Source organism: Enhydra lutris, unplaced genomic scaffold (assembly GCF_002288905.1).
Source record: "Enhydra lutris kenyoni isolate GAN:26980312 unplaced genomic scaffold, ASM228890v2 scaffoldscaffold7, whole genome shotgun sequence".
NCBI classification, from domain to species: domain Eukaryota; kingdom Metazoa; phylum Chordata; class Mammalia; order Carnivora; family Mustelidae; genus Enhydra; species Enhydra lutris.
In genome coordinates, this window is record NW_019154091.1 from 7,420,729 (window position 1) to 7,433,007 (window position 12,279).

Below are 12,279 nucleotides of genomic sequence, written 5' to 3' on the forward strand. Positions count from 1 at the left end.
GATCAAACCAAATGACAGCACCACAGAATCATATTCTCTACTGACTGAATCTGAAGACACAACACAAAGTCATCCAATCTGGAGTGGCATTCAGGATAATTTCTGAATTGGCATTATTCTGTTTTTAAGATAATCAATATTTCTTACAACAAAAATTCAGCTAAATAGAATAAGTGCCTTTCATTAATTTTTAAAAAATTTATAGCTCAAGTTAAAATGGTCACTTCTTCCATGTGCACTATCTACTAATAATTTTACCTAAATACACAAGTGAATTTGAGTTCTAGGTTCTCGAAGAAAACGCTAATGATCTATTTGGGGTGTTGTGGTGGGTGGAAACTCCACAAACTCTACACAAGCAGCATTTACCTGCTTTGTCTTGAACAGCAACTGCTCCTTTCCCCCCGGCTGTTGTCATGGGCTGTGGTAGAGCCGTGCCAATGGGAGTGGTGGCTGCTTCCCTGACGATTCCAGAATTCTGAACTCCTCCACTGGTAGCATTCACATTAATGGCTCGTTTGTTCACAGCTGTGGGCTTATTTGAACAGCCTTTATTTAAACTTGACTGAAATGTAATGGAATATTTAAAAGCTCAGGTTTCTAATGCTCCATACTATACATTAATATTTTATCAATTCCCTGTTAGGTTAAAAATATATATAATTTCCCTTACAAATCTTAAGCCTGCTGGTGGATCTGAGTTTTCTGCTGAACGAAAAAGCCTTTTAAAATATTTTTTAAAGAGAGAAATATCAGAATTAAGTACAAAAAATTAGTTTTAAAACCAAGTATCAAATGGCTTTGTACCAAAGTCATTTAAAATGCTTTCATATAAAAATGATTATAAAGTAAAACTACACTGCATTTAATAGACAAAATATGATTTCCATATTCTGAACTGGACTTATTTAGTAAAATCAAAAACAATAAAAAGAAAGAAAATACCTTACCTTAGAAAGAGCAGTGGAGTACTGAAATGCTATACATCGCACAGATGTCTTGTGAGCACTGATGGTTTTAACTGGTGATTTCAACATCCTTAAATCATATTGATATATCTTCCCCCGGGAAGATCCAATAGCCAAAGTGGCTCCATCAGGCATGAAGTCTACTGCAGTTAGAGGGGTGTCGGCCACTAAAGTTTTCACTAGCCTTTGAAAAGGGTAACAAAGTATACCTAGATATGTGAGCCTATACAGGTATATAAGCGTATGTGACATATAGACAGCTATGTGCCAAAACCAAAGTTACTGAGCATTTGGCAAAGTTACTTGAAATATGCATCCCAAATATTTGTGTAAAGCATAAATTCAGAACTAGACTTAAGACGTTTCTAATATGACAGCATCTAAAGGAACTGCTGAACACTCCATCCTCTTTCTTCTATTCACTTCCAATTGGTATATTCCACATTGTCTAGAAGCAGCAACTATTTCTTTGAGTAATTACTACTTCCACAGTGAGTATGACAGACTTCCTGGGTGTTACTCCACAAACAAGGGCTCTAGCCTCAGGGTTAAGGAGGCCCTAACTATCCCCCTTCCATTCATTGACCTGCTCAGGTCTCAAGAGGACTATGACCTTTCGCAGGGGAGCAGCTGCTACTCTGCCCTTCCAGCTGCACATTTCTTGAGAAAAAGCTAACCTGCAGCTTGATCCTCATGAAGCTTATACAGGGACACTGAACTGCTGATACTGAGATATGGACACTGAACTGCTGAAGCTGGGCTCTTTGCCATAGCTATCCGGTCTGAGAGAGAAATGCTTACTGACTCTTAAGGTTCTTGGTAAAGTTCAAGAAGAAAGAATAAAAAGGAAAATTTTTAAAAGAAGAAAATGAAACAAGTAACAGTAAACGTTAACAAGGACTGACAGAAGGTCCTTCCCTAGTCAAAACATTACCATTTTCTTCCATGCAATCTTCAGATATTGTCAGGTGTCTTGAATACACCCATAGCACTCTTGTCCCATTTTTTTTTTTTTTAATAGCTAACCAAGCACACCTATAACTGTAAGAAAGCCAGAAGGCACAATGGACCCAGATACTTAGAAGATTGTGTACCCTTTAGCTCTAGATCAGTGGTTCTCAACTGAGGGCAATTTTGCTACTTTTTCTAATATTGGGAGTGCTACTGGCCTCTGTTGGATAGAGGCCAGGGATGCTGCTGAATATTCTCCAATGCCCAGGATAGCCCCCACAAGCAAGAATTATCCAGCCCAAAATATTAATAGTTTAGAAACCCTGCTCTTGAAAATGAATTAATTTTAAGGCAAATTAATCACATTGCTTTTAAAATGCACATATCTAGTTGTATTTCTGAAAAAGAATACTGTGCCTTCATGCTAAAATAAAGATATGCAATCATTAACATGCTATCCTCAACATTCGTCATCCAGATGTACTCTATAGAATATCCACATTTCATGTATTTTTTTCCTGCTTGGGAAGAAAAAGAGAAAATTCTATCCTTTTAGATAACAAGTACACAAACTTAAGATCTCCCAAACATTAATCAGAGGTCTATGCAAATCACAAATGTCTGCTAATGAGATAATAGTTATTTGTTACTAAATTAAGAAATGATCACATCACACTTACTTCTTACTTGAAGTGTCGTAGAGAATGATTCTTTTATCCAAGCCTATAGTCACAAATAGCAATTCATTGACAGGAGAAAAACAGATGCCTGAAGCTGGAGCTTTATGCGTACTGTCAAAGTTATGGTATGGACTCTGACTATTCACATCCCAGAGAGTTACTATTCCATTATCTGAAACACTGCCCAGTAGTGATTTCTTAAACAAGGAGTACTTCAGGTGCCGAACAGACTGTAAAGATAAGAATAAACTGTATGCAATTGTAAGCATTCATAAGAACATTTTATATAATATAAATAACGGCAACAGTCAACCACACTAGTCACAGGGGATTTAGGACTTTCAGGTTTATAGAGTAACAGGTTTCAACTATGACAACCATAAAAATCACTTAGTGGACTAAAAGATGATCCTAATACATACCAATATTCTAGTAATTAAATATTTGTCATTATTTTATTATCTTGGAATAGAGTTACCTCAACCTCCCCTTTTATAGAGGAAAAATATAACAAGTTGAGATTAACTACAGTAATTCATCAGGGTTAGGAACACCTACCATAATAAAAGGCCCAGTAGCTAATCACAGCCAAATCACAAATAAGAGAACACTGACAGAGAATAAGCAATATTTCAAATTTATTTTCTCTACATATTTTAGATATTTGGATATATTTTTTGAATCTGAGCACTTGATGTACTGGCAATTTAGCACCTGAAGTATTATAAAAAATTAACTAAACCACAAAGAAAGAATTGACAACACTCTAGAGTAGGAATGGACTGTATCCTTTCAAAAGAATCAGCCTGAGGGCAATACTGGCCTTTCTCTAAACACGCATCCCTGGGGGTAGTAGAAACATTCTCTCTTTCTAGTTTCTGCTGGATCAGAATAAACAAAGATCCAGTTTGAGTAAACAGATCTTGAATTACACCTAGATGAATTTTATCTACTTTTACTAAAATGTTGCTTTCAAACATGGGTTGATATTATCACTTACTGAGCTGAGGATTAAATATCTTACATTTAAGCTAATTTCTCCCTGCACAGAAACAGCAATATAAGTATAGAAATTAATAGTAGAATCCCTAGCAGTGGGAAACTGGTTTTCAAAGAGTTAAGTTTATAGTTTCAAATAAAGCAGTGAATCAGGCTCCAGTAAGCAGACAGTAGCTATATATATAGGTTCCAGATAAATCTGGCACAAAACAAAAGTCAAATCTGAAGGGGTTTTTTTGTTTTTTTCTGTCTAATCTATCATACTCCAAAAGCTTCTATATACCACTAGAAACCACACAGAAATCACAGCTTCTATATCTTAAAAACTCATATACTACCTATTTCTAAGATTTTCAAAATAACATGTATCAGCCCTTAATAACAAAAATATTTATGAATAATACAAAATAAATTCTGTCTAAGGAAACAAAAGGAGTATTTGTTACCAGACACCTTAATGTTAAGATAATTACTATGGTCATGCATTAAATATGGCTCTTCATTTTGATACAGTTAGAGTACAAAGAGAAAATATTGGCTTATATTTTGCATTTTTGTTGAGAAAAAGTATATTAACTCCAACAGACAAATCTTTCCTCTGGTCTACACTCAAGGAAATATAAACTACTGGGACCTTGACTATATAAAAAACATAGAGGGCTTAGCTGGTTAAGTGTCCAACTCTTAATTTCAGCTCAGATCATAATCATGAGATCAAGTCCTGTGTCAGGCTCCATGATGACTGTGGAGTCTGCCTGAGGTTCTCTCTCTCCCTCTGACCCTCCCTCCACCCTCAAGCGCACTCTCTTAAAAAAAAAAAAAAAAGACACAGAGATCCTTAGTGAATTGCGATCGTTTATAGAGTCACATATCAACCTAGCAAAACATTAATTTAAAAAAAATTCTGTAGCATGTTAAGAGTTTATATACTTATGGTCCTTCATATAATCTAAATTTAGATTAGATACACAAGCAGAACCTTAAAAAAAAAAAAAAACCTAACACCATAAAACATAGATCTCATATTGTTTTTCAGAGTCCATAGTCAAACAATCTGAGGGGTCTGAAGGGGAGGGGGTGGGAGGTTGGGGGAACCAGGTGGTGGGTATTGGAGAGGTCACGTATTGCATGGAGCACTGGGTGTGGTGCAAAAACAATGAATACTGTTATGCTGAAAATAAATTACAAAAATTAAAAAACAACAACAACAACAAAAAAAAACCATAGATCTCACAGATCCACGAAGTACACAGAATTCAATCTCTTAGCCACAGGATTCCTACTGGAAGGTGGTCATCCAGAATCTATTTGAATATAGCAAGGAACAAGGAGCTTACTACTTCATATAATGAGACTTTATAAATAATTAAAAATGTATTTCTTGATTAAGTCAAAACCTAAATTCTATATATTGCTTCATATTCTGTGGCCCTATATAACAATCCTTTAAGAAAAGAAAAAAGGCTAACAATAACCATAAATCTTCCTCTCAGATAACCTGGGTTCAAGCAGGGTCTCAGCCAAACTCTGTAGGGTCTTGGGTAAATTACTTAAACTCTCCAAGTCTCAGTGTTCTCATCTACAAAACATAAAATGCTCTTATTTCCCAAAGTTGTTCTAAGGATTAAACAGACTCTCTGCACAGAGCCATGTGCACAGCAGTAGTTGCCACTACCCTCACAGGCTCGTGACTCATTCTTCATTGTTTATATATCCATTTGACCATCTTCTACACATATTTTTGTAAAAGACCTTTAATCAGCCAAACTAATTTCTTTAAACGTCTCCCCTCTATCCCTCGGATACATTTCTGACCTTTCACAGCTATTAAATCATCATGTCTTTATTTAAATCATCATGACCAGATATTGGGTCATAGTTTGTTGGCCCCACAGTTTTCATAAATGTTTGCAAACAAAACAAAACAAAACATGGGGTATCTAGGTAGCTTAGTTAAGTGTCTGCCTGCCTTCCGCTTAGGACATGATCCCAGAGTCCTGGGATCCAGGCCCACAGAGGGCTCCCTGTTTATCAGGGAGCCTGCTTCTTCCTCTCCTTTCCACTCATGCTCTCTCTTGCTATCTCTGTCACTGTCTCTTTCTCTCTCAAACAAATAAATAAAATCTTACACACACACACACACACATACACACACGAAGAGGAAAAAACCATCCATAATCCTACCACCTACAAAAAAACTGGTTAACATAAGTTTTGTTGTAAATAAGTCTTAGTTTTATTGTTTAAATGTTTTTCTGTGTGAATGTATGTTTGTGTGTATTAAGTATAAACAGAAAATCTGGGATCACACTTTATTATTATAAAGTCCACAATGTCATTAATATTTTCTACTACATGATTTTAACACCTGGATAATATATGAATATATATCAATTTATCTAAATAATCCGATGATGTACATTTAGGTTATTTCCAATTTCTAAGTGCTCTAACTACTATCACTTTTAAAAACTGCTAATTTATGAGAGAATTTGTATTTCACTATTGTTCATGCTTTAAATTTTTTTTTTTTAAGATTTTTATTTATTTGACAGAGAGAGAGAGAGAGACATCACAAGTAGGCAGAGAGGCAGGCAGAGAGAGAGGGGGGAGGAAGCAGGCTTCCTGCAGAGCAGAGAGCCCGACGCGGGCTCGATCCCAAGACCCTGGGATCACGACCTGAGCCGAAGGCAGAGGCTTTAACCCACTGAGCCACCCAGGCGCCCCTTGTTCATGCTTTAAAGGTTCTTGGTTGAAAAATGCTAAGTGACCATCTGTCTTCCTTCTTTTGTGAATTGCACATTAATCTACTTTGCTTATTTTCTATTGGGCTATTAAGATTTTTTAAAATCCCAATTTGCAATCGATCTTACTATAATAAGGACATTAAAGCTCTCATAAGTATAAATATTTTCCCATTTTTCTTTCAATTTTGTTAATTTTTTTAAAATAGTGCCTTTTTTTTGGGCGCCTGGGTGGCTCAGTGGGTTAAGCCGCTGCCTTCAGCTCAGGTCATGATCCCAGGGTCCTGGGATCGAGTCCCGCATCTGGCTCTCTGCTCAGTGGGGAGCCTGCTTCCCTTCCTCTCTCTCTGCCTGCCTCTCTGCCCATCTGTGATATCTGTCTGTCAAATCAATAAATAAAATCTTTAAAAAAAAAAAAATAAATAAAATAAAATAAAATAAAATAGTGCCTTTTTTTCAGCTTTTAAGTTTTTATGCATGTAAGTTTATCAAATATGTACCCCTAACTTATAACTTTGTTCTTATACTTAGAAAAGCCTTACCTTCACGGAGATAAGAATATATATTCATATATTATTATAGCTTTATAATCTCTAATATATATTATAGCTTTATAATCTGTAATGTGTGTACCTAAATACATATATATGTAGATATACATATATACTAGATACTATATATACAAATATATGTATACAATAGATACTATACATATGTGTATAAACACATACACACATATAAATATACACAGTATTCCTTCAACTGCATCCCCTCCCTCTTCTTAAGTCCCAGTGTCTTGTCTCAAGCACTGATCAACTATCACTGGAGGTACTGCCACTTCATTCTCAGTGGCTTACTATCCTTCCTTCACCCTGCTGCAACAATAACCTCTTCAAAACTAGAAATCTGAACATATTTGTCTTGCTTAAAATCCTTTTAACGCAAAGACTCTGAGAAGTTAGTTGTTACAAGTGGCAGGTTTCTGCATCTCTCTGAATTCCCCCATGTATGTGTGTGTGTGCGCGCGTGCACACACGCGTGCACACACGCGTGCACACACATGCAGAAAAGACTTAACAAGTAGGCCTGGACTGCCTATCCTTAGAAAGTCCTATATCTCAAGGCTGGCCCTTGGCTGGTGTCTGGGATTTGGGGAGGTTTTTCACTACCCTAACTGATAAGAGTGACTCACTGACTGATAAAAGTGGCTCACTGTGCCGAAACTATTAGCATGTAAGATATGGTTTATGACTGGACCATGGCTGAACAGCTGCTTTCCTTCTGGGAGTTAGAAATTTCAATATATGCTCCATAGAGGGTGCCTAGGTAACTAGCCTCCATTAAAAACTCTGGGCAATGAATGTCTAATGAGCTTCCCTGGTGGACAGCACTACATACGTGTCACAATTTGATGCTGGGGAAATTAAATACATACTCTCCACTGAGAGAGGTTGCTTCGAAGCTTACACCTTGTTTCCTCAGGACTTCACCCCATGCACCTCTTCTCTGTACTGATCCTACTTTGTACCCTTTCACTGTAACAAATCATGGACATATGTATGATTATATGTTGAGTTCTGTGAGTACGCCTAATGAATCATTAAGCCTGTCCTTGGGGATCCCTGGTACAGTGAGTTTAAATAACTGAGGGTGTATATATGTGTGTGTGTGTGTGCGTATGTGTGTGTGTGTGTGTGTGTTTTACAGACAGACAGCAAAAGTAAAATCCCATGAGCATTTACAACAAAACTAAACAATCAGGGATCCCCACAAACCTCAAAATACATGCTAATAGGTCAACCATTTAGCAGCCACAGGCCCTTCCTAGTATTAGTATCTATGCAAAAGGAGACAGAAGGCAATAACAGGGAATATGAGACAGCTCTGAGAATAGGAAAGCCCCAAATAGCCAATAGGTATTTAAAAAAAAAAAAAGCATAGTGAACAATTTGACAAGCTCAGCTGAAACCAGGAATATCTGCTGGACTGATGGGACTATCCAAAGGCCTACAGAAAAGTCTGAACTGCTAGAGAAGTTTATCTGCAATGAACTCCCCAAACTGATCAGCTGAGATGCCTTCCTCCTAGGTCAGGGCACCATACTAAGGAGACACTATCAGGAGTGTCATAATAGGAGTGGACGCAAACCTGAACCGGATGGAGTCAAAAGAGCTGAAGGAGACATACAAGTCAGTCAGCGGAATAAAGCTAGGCAACCTCAGAAAACACGTCATCATTAAAACAAACAAAACTAACCAAAAACAAGAGGGAGTTTATAAAGCTAAAAAAGACACCCTAAACCCCATCGCTGTGTAGAAGTTCAGGGAGACTAACTCCATAGATAAAGCCCACATGAAGTTATTATGAGAACAAGAAGAAAGGCACTTTCAGGAAATGACCAGCAAGAAAATAAAATGATACAAGACATTAAAAATATAAATCAGAATTAAAGAACCTAGAAATGAGGTGTTAGAACTTAGCAAAGAATTAGAAATTTCAAAAGTCTCTTCAAAAATAAAGGCTAATTTAAAAGGAATATAAGAATGAATAAACACAACAGATAACACCTTAGAGATAGGAAAAAAGGAAGGAATTTTTGAAAATTAAAAATAAGGAAAAGGTTAAAATGATTGGAAAGTAATAAATCAGTGAAGATAAGATGATCTAATAAAGAAAAAAAAAAAAACATACGGAAAATAACAAATACTAAAAGCAGTAATTCAAGAAAACTTCCCTGAAAGAAAAGATCTGAAACTACATAGTAAATGAGTACACCATGTCCCTATGAATAGAAGACAGAGTGACCAACACCCAGACACAGTCTAACAAAATTACTGGACTTTAAACAAATATCTATCTATCCGTCTCCTTTGGACATGGACATCTAAGAAAAAAGAAACAAGTGACCTCTAAGGAAAAAAGTACTTAAATTATTATCAACGTTTGAGACCAAAAATGATAGCAGTAACACACTGAAGTTCCTCAAGGGAAAAAAAATGTGAGCCTCCTACTGAATTACCCCAAAAGAGAATTTATGTCAGAGAAAAAGTCAAAAAGCAGAAAATTTACACTATGGAAACAATATTAATATAGGTGCTCATTGTGATTATAAAACTTTGGAAAGTACCTAAAATATAGGAATGTTTAAACTGTGGCATTTGGACAATGGGATATTATGGAGCCATTAAAAAATTATGGTCATGAGGGCGCCTGGGTGGCTCAGTAGACAGAGCATCCGACTCTTGATTTTGGCTCAGGTCATGATCTCACGGTCATGGGATCCAGCTCTGTGTGTCGGTCTCCACACCAGCAGGGATCTGCTTGAGATTCTCCCTCTCCCTCTAGCCCTCTCTACCACTCATGTGCACTTTCTCTCCTTAAAATAAAGAGATGTTTAAAAAAAAAAAAAGTTATGGTTATGAAGACTAGTAAAATGAGAATACCTGGGATGGAACACTACAGTGAAAAAGGCAGAAAACAAGATGGGACCAAAAGAATGATTATAATTATATGGAAGGAAGATAGAGCTATACACAGAAACATTGCAAGAAAACATTCTTCCCATTACAGAAAATTTGGAAGAGCGATATAGAAGGAAAAAAAATAGCCTTTAAAAAGTATCTACATTAAAGATACAGATTAGAAGTTTATTTTATGCCAACATGTCAATTATAAAACTGCTTAAAGAATATACTATATAGGCGAGACAAATATACACATATATTAAGAAAATACATGGAGGACATATTATCATGCAAACATTGTATATCAATGTTCCTATATAACATCAAGGAGGCCACTATTCTAAAAATAAAGCTTTGTAGTCAGTCAAACTCTGAGTGGTAAAATTCAGGTATAAATATAACTGGACAAACAAGTTAACCTAATTAAAATTATACTCATTCTTTTTTTTTTTTTTTAAAGATTTTATTTATTTATTTGACAGAGAGATCACAAGCAGGCAGAGAGGCAGGCAGAGAGAGAGGAGGAAGCAGGCTCCCTGCTGAGCAGAGAGCCCGATGCGGGGCTCGATCCCAGGACCCTGAGATCATGACCTGAGCCAAAGGCAGCGGCTTAACCCACTGAGCCACCCAGGCGCCCAATTATACTCATTCTTGATAAATAATTATTATTAAGTGTAACTAGCAATTATTTACATTTACCGGATTCTGTACCCAAACAGGGTTACTAATACTTAAAAAAAATCTATACCTAATCTATACCTAAAATGTCAAAAATTACATTGAATAAAATTAACTTATTTAACATATACTGAAATACATTATATTTATTTATTTTTGAAATACATTATACTGGGGCGCCTGGGTGGCTCAGTGGGTTAAAGCCTCTGCCTTCAGCTCAGGTCCTGGTCCCAGGGTCCTGGGATCGAGCCCCACATCAGGCTCTCTGCTTAGCAGGGAGCCTGCTTCCTCCTCTCTCTCTCTCTCTGACTGCCTCTCTGCCTACTTGTGATCTCTCTCTGTCAAATAAATAAACAAAATCTTAAAAAAAAAAAAAAAAGCAATACATTATACTTAAAATCTTACAAATAGCCTGCTGCATTTAAAGATAATTTTTAAGTCTAAGGAATCATTAAATAGATCTACTTTGTAACTACTTTGAAAAAGGCTGCGGTTTGGGAAAGGCAACACAGGTTAACCTATTTGTGAGCCCACTGATGCTGAACCTGCCGAACAGCAACACGCAGTTGTAATCTAGGAAGTCTGTCAGCCCTGGCAGTTCTACACTCCCTCCCCCAGGGCAGAAAGACACTAAGACCCACATAAAACTAATAGCTTCATTTCAGCTCAGACACTTCAAAGTTAAGATCTAAATATATTCAGGCATCTCATTTCCAATATGAGATCCGGTATAATACAGATTCAATGACACTCCTGGTTTTTGTCACTTTTGCTAAGAAATCAACTTAATGATTTTTAAATATTTCAAATTCTTGATTGTTCATAGAAACAAAAATTAAAATTTTTATTTTAGGGTGCCTGGGTGGCTCAGTCAGTTAAGCATCTGTTTGGCTCAGGTCATGATCCCAGACCATGGGATCCAGTCATCCTCCCCCACTCAAAATCAGGCTCCCTGCTCAGCTCAGGGGGGGAGCCTGCTTCTCCCTCTGCTGCCCCCACCCCCAGCTTGTGCACACACATGTGCGCGCTCGCGCTCTCTCTTGCTCTCTCACCGAAATAAATTTTAAAATCTTTAAAAAAAATAAAATTTTTATTTTAATCATTAGATGTGTCCTATCTACTATTTTTCTCAATACCCAGACCCTACCTATAGTAACTGATCATCATAAAAACTGGGCTGACTAATGGTATATTTGACTTGAATTATGTCAATCTTCCGACAGACTTAAAATTTTTATGAACATTGTCTAAATTTAAGAAATGAATATTTAACACATTTGAAATCTTAAATTAATTTTAAGAGATCTAAATGAATGCTCAAGTAACAATTCTATGCATCTAGTCACCAACAGGTAAAATACACATATCAAAATCATTTGTAGGGAAAAAAGAACACTCCAAAGATTTCAGTTACAATGCTTGTAAAAGGTAAAGATAAGTATGCAGAATCATGAAAACCTGACTTTCTTCACTAAAATATCTGAAACTGCATAGTTACACAGTGACCAAATGCTATTTCCTAGCCCCGGCACTCTGTGTTAAAAGTACAGAAGGAAATGAAATAATATAATACATATAACATATACAAACATTTGTTCATGGGAAGGGGGAAAAATTAAAATACTCCAGTTCAATTTCCTCACTTTCTTTAATGCTTTCCTTTTTCTAAGTCAAACACACAAAACATGATTAGTGAGGTCAAGTTACAACACGCAAATCAGCAGGGGTTTGGAAGGAATACGTTAAACCTAAAGATACTCAAACCAGTTTGGAAAAGTAAATCATAAAAGTTATT

General features: G+C 36.4%; 1 protein-coding gene across 4 annotated transcripts in view; it reads right to left on the reverse strand.

Annotated features, from left to right (window-relative positions):
- LOC111142194 (neural precursor cell expressed, developmentally down-regulated 1) overlaps positions 1 to 12,279 on the reverse strand; it is a 49,117-nt gene that overhangs the window by 18,921 nt on the left and 17,917 nt on the right. For 3 of the 4 annotated variants that reach the window (XM_022495207.1, XM_022495209.1, XM_022495208.1), the window contains 3 exons: positions 2,600 to 2,829; positions 951 to 1,152; positions 370 to 565 (listed from right to left, as the gene is read on the reverse strand). In XM_022495207.1, the coding sequence (XP_022350915.1) occupies positions 370 to 565; positions 951 to 1,152; positions 2,600 to 2,829 (628 nt within the window). The remainder of the gene's footprint in view (positions 1 to 369; positions 566 to 950; positions 1,153 to 2,599; positions 2,830 to 12,279) is intronic. The other variant, XM_022495210.1, reaches the window with a different exon arrangement.